At 34.5% G+C, this 19771-nt stretch overlaps 1 protein-coding gene and 2 long non-coding RNA genes across 3 annotated transcripts in view; 2 read left to right on the forward strand and 1 right to left on the reverse strand.

Moving 5' to 3' along the window:
- LOC116302109 (axonemal central pair apparatus protein HYDIN) overlaps positions 1-1775 on the forward strand; it is a 53335-nt gene extending 51560 nt beyond the window's left edge. Inside the window, exons 67-68 of the mRNA XM_031711317.2 lie at positions 295-522; positions 1023-1775. Coding sequence (XP_031567177.2) covers positions 295-522; positions 1023-1502 — 708 coding nt within the window. The 3' untranslated portion in view covers positions 1503-1775. The remainder of the gene's footprint in view (positions 1-294; positions 523-1022) is intronic.
- Positions 1776-3909: 2134 nt separating this feature from the next.
- LOC116302149 (uncharacterized) lies at positions 3910-8266 on the reverse strand. The gene is made up of 2 exons (XR_004197827.2): positions 8063-8266; positions 3910-4168 (listed from the first exon to the last, which is right to left on the reverse strand). It is a non-coding gene; the product is annotated as an uncharacterized LOC116302149 (long non-coding RNA).
- A 7768-nt stretch (positions 8267-16034) lies between these two features.
- On the forward strand, positions 16035-18739 carry LOC116302150 (uncharacterized). Its single transcript, XR_004197830.2, has 3 exons — positions 16035-16089; positions 17876-17922; positions 18339-18739. It is a non-coding gene; the product is annotated as an uncharacterized LOC116302150 (long non-coding RNA).
- Positions 18740-19771: the final 1032 nt, after the last annotated feature.

Below are 19771 nucleotides of genomic sequence, written 5' to 3' on the forward strand. Positions count from 1 at the left end.
GTAATACTCAATGGAATGTTGCGGGATTGGAGAGGACCTGTTAAACAAACACAGAGCTCATGCAATTTCTTATATTCCTCGGAAATATTTCCATTTTTAAATGCGCGTTACTGACTAGTTATATTTAATTAGTGCCCTACCAGGGAATTGATATTTGTTTTACTACGAGCACCTACAACCACAATTGACAGATTTGACAGATTTTATTTTACTTTATTTTATTTTATTTTATTTTATTTTATTTTATTTTATTTTATTTTATTTTATTTTATTTTATTTTATTTTTTGTACCAGGGTTCTTGTATGTTTGAGTACCTACCCCTAAAGGCAGGTGATTCCATGCCTGGTAAGCTGTCCTTTACCAGTTCTGAGCTTGGTTCCTATCAGTACGATCTGATCCTGACTGCCACCCCTGCTGGACCTGAAGCTCCTGTGCATTTCCGAACAAACTTCGGAGTGAGTCAAGTCCAGTCTTGTCGATTCGTCAGCTTTGCTAAGTCTAAGGTGGAATACTCTTGCAAGGTATGTTATGACCATGATAACTATAACTAGCATTGGCCTATGAATTTTTAAAGGAAGAGCAGTCAAAGATGACCGAACTCTTCCTTTTAAAAGCTCCTCTACTAGAAGTACAGATTTCTGTGCTTTTGAAGTTACTCTGTGCCATCAGCTGCGCTAGAAGAGCAAAAACATGTGTGCAACGATTTGCAAGGATGTATAAAAGGAAGAGCAGTCTCCTCTACTAGGAGTACAGATTTCTGTGCTTCTGAAGTTACTCTGTGCCATCAGCTGCGCTAAAAGGGCAAAAGCATTTGTGCAACGATTTGAAAGGGTTTTTCGCAGAATGTTGATGCCTGATAGCATACCACGAGGATTTGCGCTATAATTTTCTTCGTGTACATGCGTCTAAAGATCCACCCCCCTTTGCGAGGAACGTTAATAATTGCCCTGTGCATATATTAGATCATCTGTTGTTTTCCCGTTGAAGCGCGCTCATCTTCTTAATCGTTTTTCTATTCCAGGTTGATAGCAGCGACTTCCACGTTGAGAAGAGCATAACAGCAGCCTCAGCATCAAGTGGAGGCACAGAGGTTGGAGTAGATGTGACGTACGAGCCTGTTCGTCTAGGGGACACACGGGCAAAACTTACCGTGGTCTCTCCTGTAGGGGGTGAATATATCTTCCCTCTATTCGGACACTGCTCGCCTCCTAAACCCCAAGGCCCTTACTCGATCAAGAACGGAGCAACAACCTCGATTCCTTTTAAAAATGTCTTCTCTAGTACTACACAGTTCCAGTTCTGTGTGGATAACCCGTGCTTCGTTGTCAAGGCCAGCGAGACAATTCGCGCCAAAAAGATCCATAATATCATTGTTGGATTTGAGGCGGGTCAAGGGACATCCAAGGCACCGCGTATGGGCAAACTAATGATATCTTGTCCAAGGAGCACAGGCGGTGCTGGTAATGTTACCTGGACATATTACCTAAAGGGCAACCCATAAATGGAACACTCTTTCCGTATCTAATGGCTGTGTATAGAAACCCGGAGTGAAGGCATGTCAATCATTATATTAAGATGAGCATTTCACATCCAATTTATTTATTATTGTTAAGTGTATTTTTGAATTCAGATTTTTGTATTGGAAATTTTCAGTATAGTTGTAAAAGTTTGAAGAATTTGTGATGGAAAAATATTTTTTGGTTCAGTCACGAAATTTTATGTCTACGTTAAGAGTGAATAAAACATAGAAAATAAATGATCCTTTCTCTTATTATTTTTGCCGTGTTTTCATTTTCATCCCATGGTTATTTTCTATAATCAATTCTTTCAAACATTCTCACGCGCACGTGCTCATTATGTAGTATGCATTTAAAGGGTTGCCTGACTGAATCTGACTTGTTTATTCGACTTAAGTCGGTTATTCCATCGCAACCGGGCTAAAAACAGGTAAATATCACTAGTAATCTTTTAGCTTACACCCTTTTGAACTCTCTCGGCGATTATTTAAACTTTAAGATTCGATTTGAAATCATTTTAAAGCGAATTGGAATCGCAGGTAAGATTCTAAGGACTGACAACAAATCCCTTCAGAATTAAGTTTAAGAAAGCCGAGATACTTCAATTTAATAGACTTAAGATTAGCAGTATTTACTTAAATATACAGCTTAAAACAAAACCTGCTCGTGTTCTTGATGTCATGCAAGCATTCCCAAGAGAAATACTACAAGCTATTGAACGTTATTTTGTACCAGACAACACACTCAGTCAACCAATACTGTTAGGTCAATCCAACATGGCGCTCATGATGTCACGTGCGCGCACTTCTCTGAAAATTTGGGGGGAAATATGGCCATCAGTAGGGTAGGGTAGGGAGACAATGAAGTTTGGGAATCAAGGGTTTACAAATGGCCCCCCCTAACCCTAACCCCTCCAATTTTCTCTAGCTCTGGGAATCTCGCTATGCCATATGCCACTTACAGTCATGTAGCTTTTTTAAAGTAGGGGTATATATTCTCTACATCTACTAGATTGCCCCTAATAGAGTACTCAAGTGTGACGTCACGACAAAAATGAATTTTGACTTTAATTGTTTTCGATCTCTAATTTCTATAGACAATCAAAAAAGACGTTTGGAACCCAGCCGAAAATACAGTGACTCATATGGAGTAATTATATATTCAAATGGTCATATCTCAGCTGATATTTGTCCAATTCTCGTCAAATTTGGTGTGTAAATGTCTTTTCTGATTGTCTATCGAATTTGTTAACCAAATAATCAAGCGAAAATTAATTTTTGTGATGTCACTACTTGAGTACTCTATTCCCACTCCCACCCACACAATCTTGGCAATCCCCTGGTTTATAAGCGAAAGTCTCTTAGGCATCTATACCAATGATAGCAAGCATAATATCAAGAATAAACTCTTTATGTCCACACACCGGCAGAACCTTTGTCTAAGGAGTAAGTGTTTGGGCATTAAAGGGATCCTTGTCTGCTTATTCTATCAAAATGTACTGAGAGTACATGGAACTAATCTGAAAAGCAGTTAGACCGCAATAGGCCTTTCTTGTGTACTTTTCAGTCATTCTTATAGTCATATGGCTCTTTCCTGGCATAACTTTCTCAACTCCAATCCCTCCTTTATCTACTACCACCCACCCTTTTGGGATTACCTTAAGCTTACGTAGGTTTGTATTTTCTAACTTTCCATTATTATCAGTAACACTTGCCCTTTTTCTGGAATCATAATATTTCCTATACTGATTTTCGATACTTTGGGCATGAATTCTACCCCTATTCTTGGGGATATATTATTAGTTAACTCTCAGTACAATTATCAGTTTCATGTATTTTTGTACTCATATATTAAATCTGAAAAAAACCCTCAGTAAACCTTAATAAACTATAAATTGTATTTTAAACCTTTTATAGCCGAGTCTGTTCCATGCTGTCTAAGAAATAATGCTCCACTCTTCTTTTCGTTCAAAATTTCAACCCACCTCCCATACTTTTGGCACAAATTCTTCCCCTGTTTTTTTCAGGAGATCTCTACATTTATGTCACGCCATATGCTTTATGCTGTCAATATTAATGAGACCCAACCATTTCCACCCTTTTTTCTTTCAAAATTTCAACCCACCTTCCTCCCATTTTTTTGGCATAAATTTTACCCCCACTTTTTGGAAGATCTCTACATTTATGTAAGCACTACATGCTTTGTGCTTTCAATACTATTGAGACCAACCCATTTTCGCTTCAGTTATATCGAAATATCCAATGGCAAAAGAGTAAAAGTTCCAGAGCAGGATGGAAAGAAACGTACCAAAAGAGGGGACACAGACAGCCTAAGGTATTTGAACTTGATCACAAACAGAAAGACAGACAGACAGTCAGATAGTCAGACAGATTCAATTGAACATACTACATTTTATTGAAACATTAAAGCTGTTTGATGGAGCAAGATTTTCGGAGCACGAATAGTGGCACTCTTACGACTTTTTTACAATATGTCAAAGTCCGGTATTCTAGTGATTCTAATCGATATTTATTGGTTGTTGGTTGAGTGCTTATTCACTGGCTTTTGACTCGGCTGCAAATCGTTTCTCGTCAGGCTGGGAACAGTATACAGCAGCTGCGTTACATAGTCCCTCTAGTTGTCTTGAGATCTGCAAGGTAGATCAAAGATTTGTGAGTTTTAGAGATTTGTGGTTGGATCTGTTGGGTAGGTAAGTAAAAGCGTTTTAAGATAGAGGAATTACTGCAGAATTATTTGGAGATCTTATTTCGTAAAGATAACAAGTGAATGGAAAAATATTGAGAGACATTTAAAAGATAAAAATGGGAAAAGATCAATACAAAATAGTGGGAAAGAAAGAAAGAAGGACAGAAAAAAAGAAGCACAAAGAATGAAAGAAGAAAAGAAGAAAAAATAAGAGGAAAAGAAAGAAGCAAAAGAAAAAAGGAAAGGAAGAAAGAAAGAAAAAGGAAAGAAGAAGGAATGAAATGGAAAAAGAAAAAAGAAGAAAAAAAAAGAAAAAGAAATAATAAGAAGAAAGCATAATAAGAAAGAACCCTGTCCTTCCTGCTTGCCCCCTCTCCGAATCTATTCTCTTCCTCCCCCGATTTCCCCAAAAAAAGAAAGGACAAAACCGATTAAAAAAGCTCCCTAAGATCAGATAAGGAAAACAGAAAACTCGTTTTTAAAAATAAGGAAAAAATAATAGCAGTTCGTGACTTTGCCGAATGAGTCGTTAATTACCTTCACTTTAGTCGATTAACACTCAATCATTAAGAAACAAAAGAAAAGTGTCCACATGAACAAAAGTATGTTTTTCTCTCAAAAAGGCCAGTCAAATATCATTAATCTTATTTTCAAAACATCAAGCCCTAAAGTATTTAAAATATTGCATTGTTTTTGTTCAGAGCGGTGGATTTCTGCCCATTAGACTGGAGACTTTGAAGTTTTCATATTCAGATAAAAATACGCTTTTCAAATTGGGAATTAATACGATACAATTGATCAATATTGCTCTTGTCACATCCCATCACCTGAAAACTGTCTTCCAAAGTACTCAAATCTATTACTATAATTTGGATAAAAACTCCCAGCGCGTATATTCTGTGGAATGATTAAATACATAGACAAAAAGTAATTAGGGAATTTTTAAATCCACTCAGGTGGCAGCGAATTTGTGAATATCGTGCATGTAACTTTTTGTAACAGTTTGTGATGTGGAGAGATAAAGCGACAATATTTTAATGGCGAACTCTTATTCTTGAAGTGACATTGGACGGTTTGTAATTGCAGGTTCTAGAGTGTAGTATTTAGAGACTTTTCAAATATTTTTCAATGTGGATAGAATAAAAACGGTTTTGACGGAAATAGTTATGAGACTTCCCACTGTTCTAATCATAAGTGATGTTTTTGCGAATCTCATAATGAACGAAGAAAAACGTCTTTGTCGTTCCGTTTCCTAAACGAAATTTTGATTCCGGGTTTAAATGAAATTTTTTCCAAACATTCAAATCCTGTCCTAATGATTGCAATTATCTATATCTTTAAACTCTACCCTTCTAGAATTTAAACGTAATTCTAGTGTAAATCAGACCCGCTCTGCTTATAGATTGGCCATCTTCGCTGTACAAATCGCTTTTCCTTTAAGCTGTCCGCTATTCTTTAATCTTTATTGGCTGTTTTTTTTTTTTTTTTTTTTTTTTGTTTTTTTTTTTTTGGATCAGGATTTTCTGGCTCCGATATATAATCTGCTTGCTTTGATTCCTATTCTTCTTGTTTTCCTTCTATCTATTCACGTTTTTATTTACATTCCTTTTTAAAATTCAATCTATTTTTTTCCTCTTTCCTCTCTATCGCTCTTTTCTTATTCTTACTCGATGTATCTATCCTATTTCTTCTCTTTCGTTTCTTTTTAACCCTTCTCTCTCTCTCTCTCTCTCTCTCTCTCTCTCTCTCTCTCTCTTCATTCAATATTTCCTTTTTCGTATCTTTCTTCTGTACACTCGATTTTCCCTCTAGAATAAGACAATTTCAACTTTTGTCATTCATAAACCAATAACTTCGTTTTCCTCTTCATTTTTAATCTACAAATTCACTCAAATTTTCCATTCACAACTCCCATTCATCCTGACGACTCATGCCTCATTCCTACATATTTTTAGTATCACTCAGTTCTCAATAACGTTAATATTCCGACGTTTCCTACCGCCTAACAAGATTTGCTGTTCATATGCTCTCTCGTAATGTGCATTGACAAATACGTTAATTTTCTCAAGGCTCGTTATCATATTTTTGCTCCTATTGGTCAATTAAGACAACATTCAGGTGCTTAGGTCTGAATGAGATTACGTCTTTATGAGGGAGTTTTGTTCTGTAATCTAATGTAATCTAATCGGGTTTATTCTTTTTATGGCGCAGAGTTGAGTCAATGATTCTTATCTAGTGAACAGAATCTAGAAAGAAGTCGAGGAAAAGATTATGTGAAGTAGGGACTTGATCCGTGTATCGAAATAGGGAAAGAAAGAATGAATGAATGAAAGAGTTGAAGATGAAAACAATAAAGAAGAAAAGAAAGAAAGGAACAAAGGAAGAAAGAAAGGAAGGAAGAAAGAAAGAAAGAAAGAAAAGCTAATGAAACAGAAAGGACAAGGACTGATGAACACAGAACACGCCCATTTTACATATTGCTTGTCGAGAAAATATTCAATTCATAAACAAAACTTAAACGCACTGAGCTAGATAGAAAAAATTAGATAAGATCTTTCTTTTGAAAATGTTGAAGGTTAACAATAGGAGAATTAATGACTCGGTTGATTTTAGTTAAGAGTATTTCTAATGCTATTCAAAGAGTTGATCGTTGTCTGCATTTTTTTCGTTCGCCCGGTAGTTTCCTTAGCTTCAAGATTCTTAATCCTTCCGAGAAATTCCAGAATTAACATATAGTTTTGAAGGGATTATTGGGCTAAAGGCACATGCATGAAATCTCTTAATAGTATTCTTCTCTTTTTTTTCTTTCTTCCTTTGGATGTTTTCTTTTCTTTTCTTTTTCTTTTTTATTTTTTTTTTATTTTTTCTTTTTTTCTTTTTTTCTTTTTTTTCTTTTTTGGTTTTGTTGCTCTTTTGGCTTTTGGTTCTTTCCAGCAATTCGTCTTACTTCTCTTTCTTTCTTTCCCTCCTTTTTTCTTTCCTTCATTCTTTCACTCATTCTTTCAACAAATCAATCTTTTTTCTTTCAATTAGTTTTCTTTCTTTCTTTTTTTCCTTTTCTTCATTTCTTCATTCTTTCTTTTTTTTCTTTCTTTTTTCTGTCTGTAAGTCCATTTTTGTCTCCCATCTTTCCTTCTTTCTTTAATGACCTTCCTTCCTTCTTTCCCATTTCATTCATTCGTCTCCTTTCCTGCATTAACTAAACATGACAAAAACATTCCAAAATAGCTCTACGACTGACAAAATCGGCATTCTCTAAGGCATGCAAACATCACCAACTATTAAAGACACAAAATACAAAAATTCAATTACAACAAATTGCCGAAGGCAAACTAAAAACTACATAGATAAACACAGAGCAACACACCCTAAATCATATCTCGAGCAATTGCTATTCCTTATCTTTTTGATTAACTTTAAAATCGAAATGAAAAGAACGAAAATGACCGTGAGTTTTGTTCAAATACTAGAGGTCATTATGAGTGTTTTTTAGCTTGTTAAGACAATGACCTAGAATCAAGTACACCTTTCTTTGTTATCGCCAGAGGTATCAATTATTTGATTTAAAAAGTAATTTTTTTCCTATGATATCAAATTAAGTTAATAGTAAATTTAGGGTGCTATGCCCTCAATGTAGGATAACAAATTCGAAAACAAAGAAATTTAAGAAACGATGAAAGGCATTAAAGTAATTAGGATTCTAAGAATTACATAAATAATTGGAATCCTTTTTGCAGCGGGCAGAAAAAAATTGAAAATCTTTCAAAAAAAATTTTTTTTTTCAAGCTTAGTTTTTTCCCTTCGTTTTTTAGGTCTATAAGTAGTTTTGTATTCATACCCTGCTAACGGTTCGTCGGCCAATATTCCCGGCACCTGCGGTGAAACCTTCGCTCTGTGGCATAAAAGTGGCAGCCAGTACAACAATGAGTAGAATTACGACCTTGGAGTTCATGATGGTTTTTAAAGTGGTGTATTAGGACTTGGGATGAGTCTGCTGTACTTGGCTTGAAGCTTGGCGAATGTCTGTGATCTGCTGCAACGATGAAGGGTTTATATACCCAAAGCGGGGTTTGCTAATGAACTAACCATTTTCCTCACTTCCTTCTGTTGATAAAAAGATCGAATTAAGGCTAGATTCAAACCCGCCCACTTGTATCTGCGACCTTTCAAAGAATAATATGTTTGGCTCACTTCCTGTTCCGTCAGTTCCCCCTACTGTAAATTGACATTCAATGGTCTAAAATTAAAGCTTCTAAATACACTTCTACCGAGCTCTAAATCACCAATCCGCACTATTGTCCCAGTTGTTTTATGCATTACAGTATTGGTCAATGAATTGCTAACGAAGTATTACCTAAATCCTCTGAAGAACGGAACTGTTCACGCACAGACCTTTTGGTGATTATTGATTTTTCTGATTATCTCAGCTGCCATCTATTCAAGTTGGGCCAAGGAAATTGAAAGCGTCAACAGGAGTCCTCAGAGGCGCCATTGCAATCATGAACTGCAGAAATTTATTAAAATATATGTACCCCTGCAAATATAAAAGTCTCTGACCCATTTTACAGTTCGTTTTGACAAGCTACTTTGATTTAAACTAGGAATATATTTTCTTATGAACTAAGACTTCTGACTAACAAAGTCTATAGCAAGCTTTATATTTTTTAACTTAAAAAGAAAACCAAGTTGTAGTTATATTGTACCTGATTTTTGAAAGATTGTGAAAACGGTTAGTCACGAAATTAGAATTAAAATAAGTGAAAGAAAAAGATAATAGAGCATTAGAGTAAAATTAAGGTGAAAATCTTCAAAAATAATGATTCCTAGGACAAAAAATTAAGGAATTAGTATATTGCCCCTAAAGAGGAAGATTAAGTAAGTACTCAGCTTAGCTGCAATAACTTCAACTTGATGAAAAACGATAAAATATTAGATCTATATTAGAAGCTATTAGTTCCGATAAAACATCTGTCAATCTAATACCTCAAATGAATCTAAACAAATAGAAGTCTTTCCTTAGGGTGAGAAATTGAGAGATTTTACAAATTTTCTAAGTTAGGGATTTCTGCTTATCCTTTTAGCTAGAAAGGTAGCGTGCTGTTAGCAATCAGTACTAGAGAGTGACAAATCTCTGTAGGACACCATTCCACCCTCAATCAGGATTGTTTTAGCACACTCGTGCAATTTTAGTCCCAATTGCATCCTTCCTAGTCATCGATGAAAATGTTTGTCAATACTCACTCGTTTTTTAATTCTATTGGTTATCAATATCGCAGTAAGCTTATTATTTTACGTTTTTGTAAGAATAAGGTTTGCAAAAGGAAACATCTCTCTAAACTTTGTAACTATAATTTTCTTTCTTTAGTCATGGAATCACAAAATAAACATTTTTTTTTTCTAGGGGATTTTTTGGTGGAAATCAAGTTGTTTTTCGTAGGCGGTTATCAAGTTTTTTTTTGTTTTTTGTTTTTCTTTTTTGTGAGTTTATACTTCTTGTCTTTTCTAACCAACCCACTAACGCAGTCAACTCATCGTTTCATGATGTTCAAAGATTAAATATTAGTCTTTATATTTTCATTCAATTATTTCTTAGGATCTTCTAGCTTCTAGAACCCGGAAAGCTGACAAGATTGATGTCAAGAACCCCTCCCACGAAAACCAGACATTGAAAATCACGAGAGACGAAAATCCGTGACTTGAATCTTTCCCCATCAACAGAATTTGTTAAAGCAATGAAACTTCAATCAAATCTTTGATCAGCGTATCACAACTGAATTGACAAATATAATAAAAATACCATTTCGATAAATTATGAACGACTAGATGGAGGTAATGTCCTTAATGAATAGAGTAAAATGCTTGGTATATTGGTCAGATGTTAAAGTTACTTTTGGCAAGCGGTTTTTGGAGATCAAATCTTTTGAAAAGTAAATAGACCAACTTAAAAATCCTTATTTTGAAGATAATGTAATCCTGAAATCGTTGATTATGGCAGAGAAATAACTTTAAATAGAGGATTTTTAGATTTTATTTTGTTGGCGTGGAGGGTGCGCTTGCCTATGTCAAACATTCTAATTCATCAAGCAACCCATCTGAAAACCAGTTATATTTCCACTCAATACACTCTTCCTGCTCTAGTTCACTATTACATTTATAATTTTTAGGTATGTAGCTTTTATTTTTTGATGATTTGATAATCCATGTGTGGATATTGTACAGCGAAGCAGCGAATATATCAAGAACATAAAAACTCACAGTCCAAAAATCTCATATTTTCCAAAAGAGTTCTGTATTTATATAATACCGAAAAGGAAACTCATTATCCCGTATTATGTTAACAAAATTCCTTGAACATCACCAATTAGGCTAAATTAAATTACACTTATCAACTGCCTACCTTTTACAAAATTAAAGGAGAAAGAGAATCGCAAGTTCTCGCATTAAATAATTCCAGTAATGTTCTCTCGAGAATGCGTGTCTAAGTTTGTATGAAGATCTATTTGTCCGGTTTCGGTCATAATTTGTTATGTCGTCGGATTCTGTAGTGAACGACAGCTATATAAATTTGCTAATGTAATTTCATGCTTTTTATTTTGGGGAGTTACGAGTTGATTGAAAGAAAGAAAATTAGGGCATTAGGAAGACAGGTTGTTGGAACAAAGACAATTAATTCCCATTTTGTTCGTGTAACTACTGTCATTATTGGGATTGTTCACGTCATTGGTATGAGCTTCAGGCATTTTTTGGAGTCTAGCGCTTGTTTTGAAAAAAGGGTTTTCTTGTATTTAAGATATCACTTCCTTCAAAAGAATTCAGACCGACCGGCTGCCGAACAAAAAGAATATTTTGATCAGTGTAGTTTTAACTGAGCTATTTCGTGTGCATTGGATTTCAATTAAGAACTGGGTGTTTTCTTGGCAATTTCGAGTTCTTTCAAATGAGAAGTTAATCCAAAATATATATTTTTTCAGGGTGGAATTTCTTTGTTTTATCAATTTTTGCTTTCTATTTTGCTTTTTTCTTTCTTTTCTTATTCTTTTCTTTATTCATTCGTGCTTTTCTTTCTCTCCCTCCCTCTCTCTCTCTTTCTCTTCCTTTCTTTCATTCTTTCTTTCTTTCTTCCTTTCTTCCTCCCTTCTTTTCTTTCCTTCTTTCTTTCTTTCTTTCTTTCTTTCTTTCTTTCTTTCTTTCTTTCTTTGTTCCTTTCTTTCTTTCCTCTTTCCTTTCTTTCTTCTTCCATTTGTTCTCTCTCACCAAAACTATTTCGCCCACCACCAATGGTCATCCCTCGTTTCTTAAGGGCAAACACCTTTCACATTCCAGGGTCTCTTTAACATAACATTTCCTATCCTAATTACTCCCGAACAGTTGGGGGTAGGAATGTCGGCTACATTTTAAGTAAATATTGGATTCCTTTATCCATCTTTTTCTGTTTTTGTTTGTTATATTCAAACATATCGCTTGCCTTTTAACGATGACAACTAAATAATTCAGTTTTGCACTTTTTATCCAAATTTTCATTTCATTTAAGTTTACTCTATTTCAATTATTTTGCTAGAAATCCTCGTCGTTTAGACTCACACAAAAGTTAAATGTAATTCTTACAAAAGACAAGTTTATTGTTGGTTAGGATCGATTGAATATCAAGGTACTTCACATATTACGTTTATTTATGAACAGCTGGGGTATGAGTGATGAATGGCAATATTAGATATGATGATTAGGACTGATTGCTTTGTATCAATGATAGTATAACGTATCTAGAGTTTACATTGGTCTCTTAATTTTTCTTTCTTTCTTTCTTTCGTTTTCTTTTTCTCTTTCCTTATATCTTTGTTCCCTTCGTGCGTTATTTCGTTTTCTCTTTCTTTTTTCTTTCTTTTTTCTTTCTTTCTTTTTTCTTTCTTTTTTTCAGTTATTTGAATCTTTTAATTCCTTCGATCTTTAGTTTCATTTTTCCTTTTCTATTCTTTTTCTCTTTCTTTTTTGTTTCTTTTCATTCCTTCGATCCTTCGTTTCTTTTTTCCTTTTTTCTTTCTGTCTTCCTCCTTTCCTTCTTTATTTTCATTTGCTCCTTTCCTTTTTCTTTCCTTTCTTTCCACCATTTCTTTCTACCATTACCTATTTCTTTCGTTCGTTCCTTCTTTCTCTCTCTCCTTCTTTTATTTCATTTTCCTTTTTATTTCTAACTCTATTGCCTTCTATTTCTTTCCTTGTCTCTCTCATTTATTCTTTCATTTATCTAATTACTCTAACTCTATTGCCTTCTATTTATTTCCTTTTCTCTCTCATTCATTTTTTTTTTTTTACTCTAACTCTACTATCTTCTATTTCTTTCTCTCTTTCTTTCTCGCCATTTTTGCAAGATCCGTCATTTCCTTATTTAATTCCTTCACATGTTCATCTTATCTTCGCCATCAAATGTTAAAAACACACAAACAATAGTCAAAGACCTTTTCTTGTTTCCCTTCTCGTGCTGTTATGTTATAACCTTGAATACTTAATGAGTTCCCAAATCACACAATTATTCCAAGACTATTTTGTTATTTCTACTAACTTACAACAACGAAAATTTGATATAACCAACAAAGTTGCTAACCATAAATTTAGGCAAAAATATTTTCTTCAGAATCAATTTTGTACCCTAATGTTATTAACGCGTGTCCTCAGTCACGAGTCATTCACTAGTTTAAATTATGACTAACATTCTTCAGTCGTATTCTAAAAAAAGGTCTTGGAATGGCGTGCACGAACGTCAGTGGCGCCAGAGATTTCCCCCTGGTTACCGTAACTCCGCGAACGGCTCAACACTATCTTCTGCCTGGAGGGCTTATTTCTTCGTTATTGTTCTGGTGTAATTATATCTCAAAGTTATCTCAAATTTTGGTTTTATAGCCTTTCTACTCCTGACTGATTCGTGGAGATTTAGTGGGCTTTGTGAGGAAAGGAAACACGACCAAGCGGCTAGTCGGTCACCGTCGTTCCAACACTTATCTTAAATCTTTTTGTGATATTGAAACTGCGAGTTCTAGAAGCGAATTAAGCCAATTTTCGTTTTAAAAAAGCTCTTATCCGTACATTCGATTGAGATTCTTCCTAAAGGACGTTCGATAACGAGAAAGAAAGAAAAATAGAACGAGAGAGAGAGAAAAGAAAAGGAGAAAGAGGTGAAGATGAAAAGAATGCACACATGAATGTACGAATGTATGAATCAATGAAATAAGGAATAAAAGAATAAAAAGAAATCAAGAAAGAAAGGAAAAAGAAAGAGTTAATCGAGACAACTAGCATTAATATCCCATGGGGGTGGGTGAGTGTGTATATTGTAGTCCCTACGGCAACCAACTCGGCAAAGTTCCTTCTATACTGCGACAATTTTAAGTGCTGAACTGTTTTGTCGTGTTATCATCTTGCTACTCAGGAAATGAAGATCCGTGAAAAGTTTCCTTTTGCCGCTGAAGGATTCCAATATCACTCATACTCGGGCATCTTATTTGTTTTATCGCTAGACCAAACGTCTACGCTTGAGCAGAAAATGATGCGAGAAATATCAACAGAGCGGCTCTCTAAAGCCCTTTCCTTCATCCACGCTACACAATCAAGATAAATATACCCTTAGGATACACGATATTTATACTACTTAATTTGCAAATAATAACTGTGCGATCGTGATTCTATTACGAGTGCCATAATTCGAGTTTCAAACGCGCGCCGCGATTCTCGATCGTAGACGACACTCTTTTTCGCTTCAACGCAGCAGTGCTTAGTATCACACATATAGCGTTGAATAGTCTTGTATCCATTATCTTTCGTCATTCAATACCTCGTAGATTTGTTCAGTTATATTTGTAGTGTTTTGCTTTCTTAACTGTCTGTCCTATAGAATGGTTTTCGAATGAGTGGGAAACATACCCGATACTTACTTCCAGCTCGTATGCGGTACGACATGCCGTAACATTGAAATGGCTTCCCATTGTTTTCCAGTAATTAATCCAATCACAACGCATAGTTACGGCTACGGTAAAGCACGGTACTCCGTAAACGTCACAACGCATTGTGATTGGATGAATTACATTGAAAGACAATGTAAAGCCATTTCAATGTTACGGCATGTTGTACCGTGTACGTGCTGTAAGTCAGTACCGAATGTTTCCCACTCGTACAAAAACTGGTCTATGTAAGTCTTAGGTTTTTGGTCAGGACCAGGGCGTGGGATAATGGTTGATTAGCAAAATCAATTTCTGTTATTTTTGTGTGTAATTAGCAAACAAAATTGACAAATATTTTTATAGGGTAGCTTATAACTGTTTCTGATATTATCACAGTTTAATAGCAATTAGTTTTTGTATTGGTTTTTTTTTTTTTTTTTTTTTTTTTTTTTTATCAACAAACTTTAAATTTTGATCATATTCGGGGGAAATGTGTTTTCGTTTTCTTAATAGTACTTTTTTGAATAAACGAATGAAGAATGAATGATATTTTCCTAGTCGCTTATTTCATATCATTATTTAGTAGCTATACCTGGTACATAGGAAGTCCGCTCTTTCTTTCGTTTGTTATCTTTTTCCCTTTTTTTTTTTCTTTCTTTTTTCATTTATTCATTCCATTCTCTTTCTTTCTTACTTACTTACTTTCTTTCTGGTGTGTGGTCGTTTCTGTGCGGTTCATCTACATTGATTCATTAGTAGACGGTTGTACTAGATAAGTAACATATTCATGTCTATACAGAATCGTAGTAAGCCTATATCCATATGCGATGGTCGATTCGGAAACATAGTCGGATAAGACAGTTGGTCGGTGAATACTAGATAAATAAAATAACTCTAGCTTTGTAGTGTTATCGTCTGTACGGAACATAGCTTTTTTTCATTATTGCATTGTTTGATTCCACGGTTTTCTTATTTCTGTTAAGTCTTCTTATCTCGTACAATCAAATAACGTTCGAGAAAAGGATGTTGTTAAGTAAATAAAATATATGAATTTTCCGCGACCCAAAGATAGGGGAAAATACATTCAAGATTATTCTTTAAATGAATTGAGGGACGTATATTCGTAATAATTTCTCGATTTTTATTTCGGTATTTTGCGCTGTTTTTTCTTTTTTTCCTTTCCTTTTTTACCCTTCATTGTGGTGACATTCATTATTTACGACAAATATCTCGGTATATTATTATTATTATTTTATTATTATTATTAAATTTTTTACTATCATCATCATCATCATTATTATTATCATTATTATTATTATTATTTTTTTTTTAATCATTATTATTATATCTAAAAATACTTGCATAAAACAGTGCAGTGCCCAGGCAATGCACCAATTACCGATATGAGTAATTTGTAGCAACATTTTAGCTCTTCTGGTGTGAAGTGGAACATTTGGAAAGAATTCCATCGCGATATGTGTTGACTTAAAAGGGTCAACTTAAATTAGAGGATATCTTAGAGAGAACAGAACAGAAACGAAGAAGAAGAGAGGAGTGATGAAGAAACGCTAAGACTAGTTCAACTTTTTTTGTTTCAATAATCGACCAAACAAACAAAAGTATTCAAATAACTTTCATAACTTCAAAATCAACAATCGTTCATATTTACACAAAGCTAATGACCCACACATAAAGCCACGTAAGGTGACCGCTTGTTTTGCATGAACATTACAAGCAATTAGTCCAAGGAGGATATCTGCTTTAGATCTCTGGTAATCAACAAGCATCTCACACTATTTTCTTCCTGTTCTAGTATAAAAAGCTGCACTAATTCAGCAACGTTAATCAACTGTTTCTTCTTATTTGAAAAACAAAAAGAATGAGTAAACACAGGTTAAAGAGTGTGGGAAGGATTCTTGAAATTCTACTTTCAAAGGTAATTTCAAAAAATGCAATAAATGACAAAATGTTTTCCAAAATTGTTCATCGAATCGTTAACCAACAAGACCAAAATTTCTAAAGATTTTCAAAGATTTTCGATTAAAAAGAAAAAATGCGAAAATATACTAAAATTTCAGTCAAATATCGTCTCTATTTCGCGACAAAAATGAATAAATACCAGTTTTTAAATTTTTCATTCACAGCAATTTTAAGAAAAGTTAATATACTTGAAAACAATTAGCGATAATTGAATCTTCATCAATAGAACTTAAAACAAAAGCAAGCCTTCCTCGATTACATTTTGTTAAAAAATACTTACACTTCAACGACAAATTGGGCTTTAATCTTTATTACCAAAATATTGGACACTTCACAAAATTAAGCATTTCCCCTCGTTTGAAGCGTTTTCTAACAAGCTTATCTCTAAAGAAAATTACTTCATTTAATGAAAAAGGGATAAGAATACTTTGTTATCTGCAGAAAACGAACCTCAAGCTGATTAGAACAGTAATTTGTAAATGCCAAGTCACTATTAATACATCTTAAAGGATGTGCACTCTGGACCTTCTTCTGTGCTTTTCTTTCGACATTTTCTTTACTATATTGGTTGAAACCTAGGATGAATAGAGAGATGTTTTTCATTTGTTTTAGTTTGTTTAGCGGTCAAGGTCGTCCTTATCTACCCATATCAAGATATCATTCAAGTTATAATTTTCGTCACGGCGTGAGAATCGCTTTTTTTTTTTTTGTAATTCGTACATCGATAAAAACTGCTGCGACAAACCGAAGATTTTAGTTCCATCTCGACTTTTACTTTTCATAAAGAAATCTATATTTTATTGTTCAAACCAAATAGTTCATAGATTTGTCGGTCTGGGACATAAGTCTGCCTTTTAAAGCACTTCATATCAACTTTGATTATATCAGAGGTCGTTTCAGGGTTTGAATAAAATTTGAAGTTCGAGAAAATTGTAGGTCGAATGATAAACCGTCAGATGTTAGAATTTTTCCTGTGTCAATCTTTTATTTACCATAAAAATATGGGATCAAAATATGTGTTGAATGTTAATATGGGAAAGAATTTCATAGCTTTGTAATGATCGTCAATCTGTAGTAAAAAGTGCACAGACTGCTCCACTAGCAAGTCATGTTTACCTCGCACAGAAAAAATATACCATTAAAATCAAATTAAACTAGTCTTAGATATGTAAAACCGATCCATTGGTAACAAGGGCGCAGTAAGATAGAACGTTCTTTGGCCATTAATCATTCAAAATATTTACGTTTTTTATTTCGTCATGGACAAAAAAAGTTAAGGATTAAGTAAGGAATTATGTTGTAGATCACTTGCAAAAACCCAAGAAAGTTGTGGTTTGAATACACTTTCGTTTCCACAAACTTTAAGGACACCTTGTCTGTGAACTACCTACAATCATTGCCATAATTAGTTGGCACGCTTGATAGATTTCAGTATTTTAGAGGGTGCTTCGCAAAACACTACCTAGGACTAAACACCCCTCCCCCCCGTACAATGTTGAGATTCCTGCAAGTTGGCAGAAGGTTGGTGAGTCTGATCAGGAAACTAACGTTCTTTCAGGGAACGGCAACATTGTACAAGGGAGAGGGGGAGGAGCGCGACAGAGGAAAGCCATTTTCTGTGTTAGCCAAAATGTGCCATCGCGCCAAGTATTTTGGCAATGATTGTAGTTATTATGTACAGTATACAGCATTGTTACCTGGAAGTATAATTGTTTTAAAATTTTTTGTTTCTTCCTTTGCAGAACTGATCGCTTGGAAAATGGATTTTCAAAATTATTGACTGATTATGGTAAGTGAGATTCCTAAAAGTAACTTGCAAATGATGACGCATGCCATCAGAGTGATCAGAACGGTGATATATAGTAATATATAGTAATATAGACTGTGTATCAAATCAGCGCGCAATTCCTGCGCAATCCAAGTTTCCTTACCTGTTATGCATTGTGCAATGTTACTGGAAAGGTTTCTACGTGTGACATCCCTCTACAAACCTTGTTACCTACCTGTGATGTGATGCGCAATGTTACAGGAAAGGTTGCTACATGTGACATCCCTCTACAAATCCTGTTATCTATCTGTATGTGGTGCGCAATGCAAAGGGAGAGGTTGCTTTCAGTTTCGAAGTCTTTTGGTCATTTGTGTTGTTCTGTTTAACACTCCTTTTGATCTGTAAGTAATTTCATTGTTCTGTTATTTTTTCTGCAGGAGAGAAAATAATCAAAGAAAAGAAGAAAAAAAAGAAATATAGGGATAGGAGGAAGGAGAAAGAACAAGCGACGAAAAATTATTTACAAAATTAATTTCTAAAATAAATATAAAAGTGTTTAGAGAATATAGGTAAACAGAAAATAAGAAGAACTTTAAAAAGAGAAGGAAAAAAAACCGAAAGAAGGGCGAAGAATAGTTAGTATTTGTAAGGAATAAAGAGAAAAAGGAATGAAAAGAAAGAAAACATTGAAGATAATGTTAAAGGATAAAAGGTAAAAGCAGAGAATGATAAGGAAAGAAAATATTGAGGAAAAGAGATGTGCACTAAAAAAAATAAATAATGAGTGTATAAATTTGGGGAAAAAACAGTTAAGTGATTATCGTAAACCCGTGAAACATGCAGATATCAAACGTTAATGAAATAACAACAAAAGAAAACAATGGAATTAAAGTGTACTCATTTGTATTAGGCTAGTGTGTATTTCATGGGTTTATGAAAACCACCCTAAAATGAATGAATATGAGTTTGATTAAATACTTTTAAAAATAAAACAAGATTGTCACGGTCATTTTGTGCGCCCTACCCGCAGCCCCCCCCCCCCCCCCCCCTACACACACATCCCACCTCCCCCCCCCCTCCCACCACACGCAACGAGTATCTTGAATACGAGGCTTACCGGATAAGACGAAGGAATATCGCGCATTCCTAAGAGAAAAGCCAGCGTGATTTCTTTTGTATTTTCCTATTCCGCTCATTTAAAGGGGGTAATTGTGATGATCCATTAACACCCTGGCCGTCAACAAGAAACAAAGAAGTAATACTCAAGGGATTGATATAACAAAGAACAAAAGGAAAACACTAGTGATTAAACAAAGGCATTTATTTATGAAGTGCTAGATTCCTTGAGGCTTGCTTCTTTTCGCTCCATGAGAAAGAATGCTTATTCTTTGAAAAAAAGACAAAATTCTCGAGGGAACGACGTGACTTAAACACAAAACACCGTGAATAATTAAACTCAAAAAACTAAATATATTTTCAAAGTGCTAAACTCTTCCACGGGTTTCCATCATATTCACCCAAAAGTGACGTCATATATTTCATTATTTTGGGCGCTGTTTATTTTAGTCACGTGTTATTCCCTCGAGAAGAAGTTTGATTCTACTTTTGAAAGCAATTATTCAAACTGAAATTTTCCGCATAACTGATCAAAGAAACGCTCCGTGTTGTTTTTTTCCAAGAAGTGAACTCAAAATGGCCGCGCGAAGTGGCGAAGAAACAAGAGATGATGAAGTTTAAAGCCTTGACAAACGGGCAAACTTTTGACCCAACATTTAGCCAACATTTTTAGCAATGATTTTGATCCAACATTTTGACCTAAGCATGACAAGCGATCCCATATAATGTTGGCTAAATTTTTGGTTAAATGTTT

The sequence above is a fragment of the Actinia tenebrosa genome, unplaced genomic scaffold, assembly GCF_029948245.1.
Source record: "Actinia tenebrosa isolate PJP-AT-01 unplaced genomic scaffold, QUT_ActTen_1.0 PGA_scaffold2__45_contigs__length_23673736, whole genome shotgun sequence".
Taxonomy (NCBI): domain Eukaryota; kingdom Metazoa; phylum Cnidaria; class Anthozoa; order Actiniaria; family Actiniidae; genus Actinia; species Actinia tenebrosa.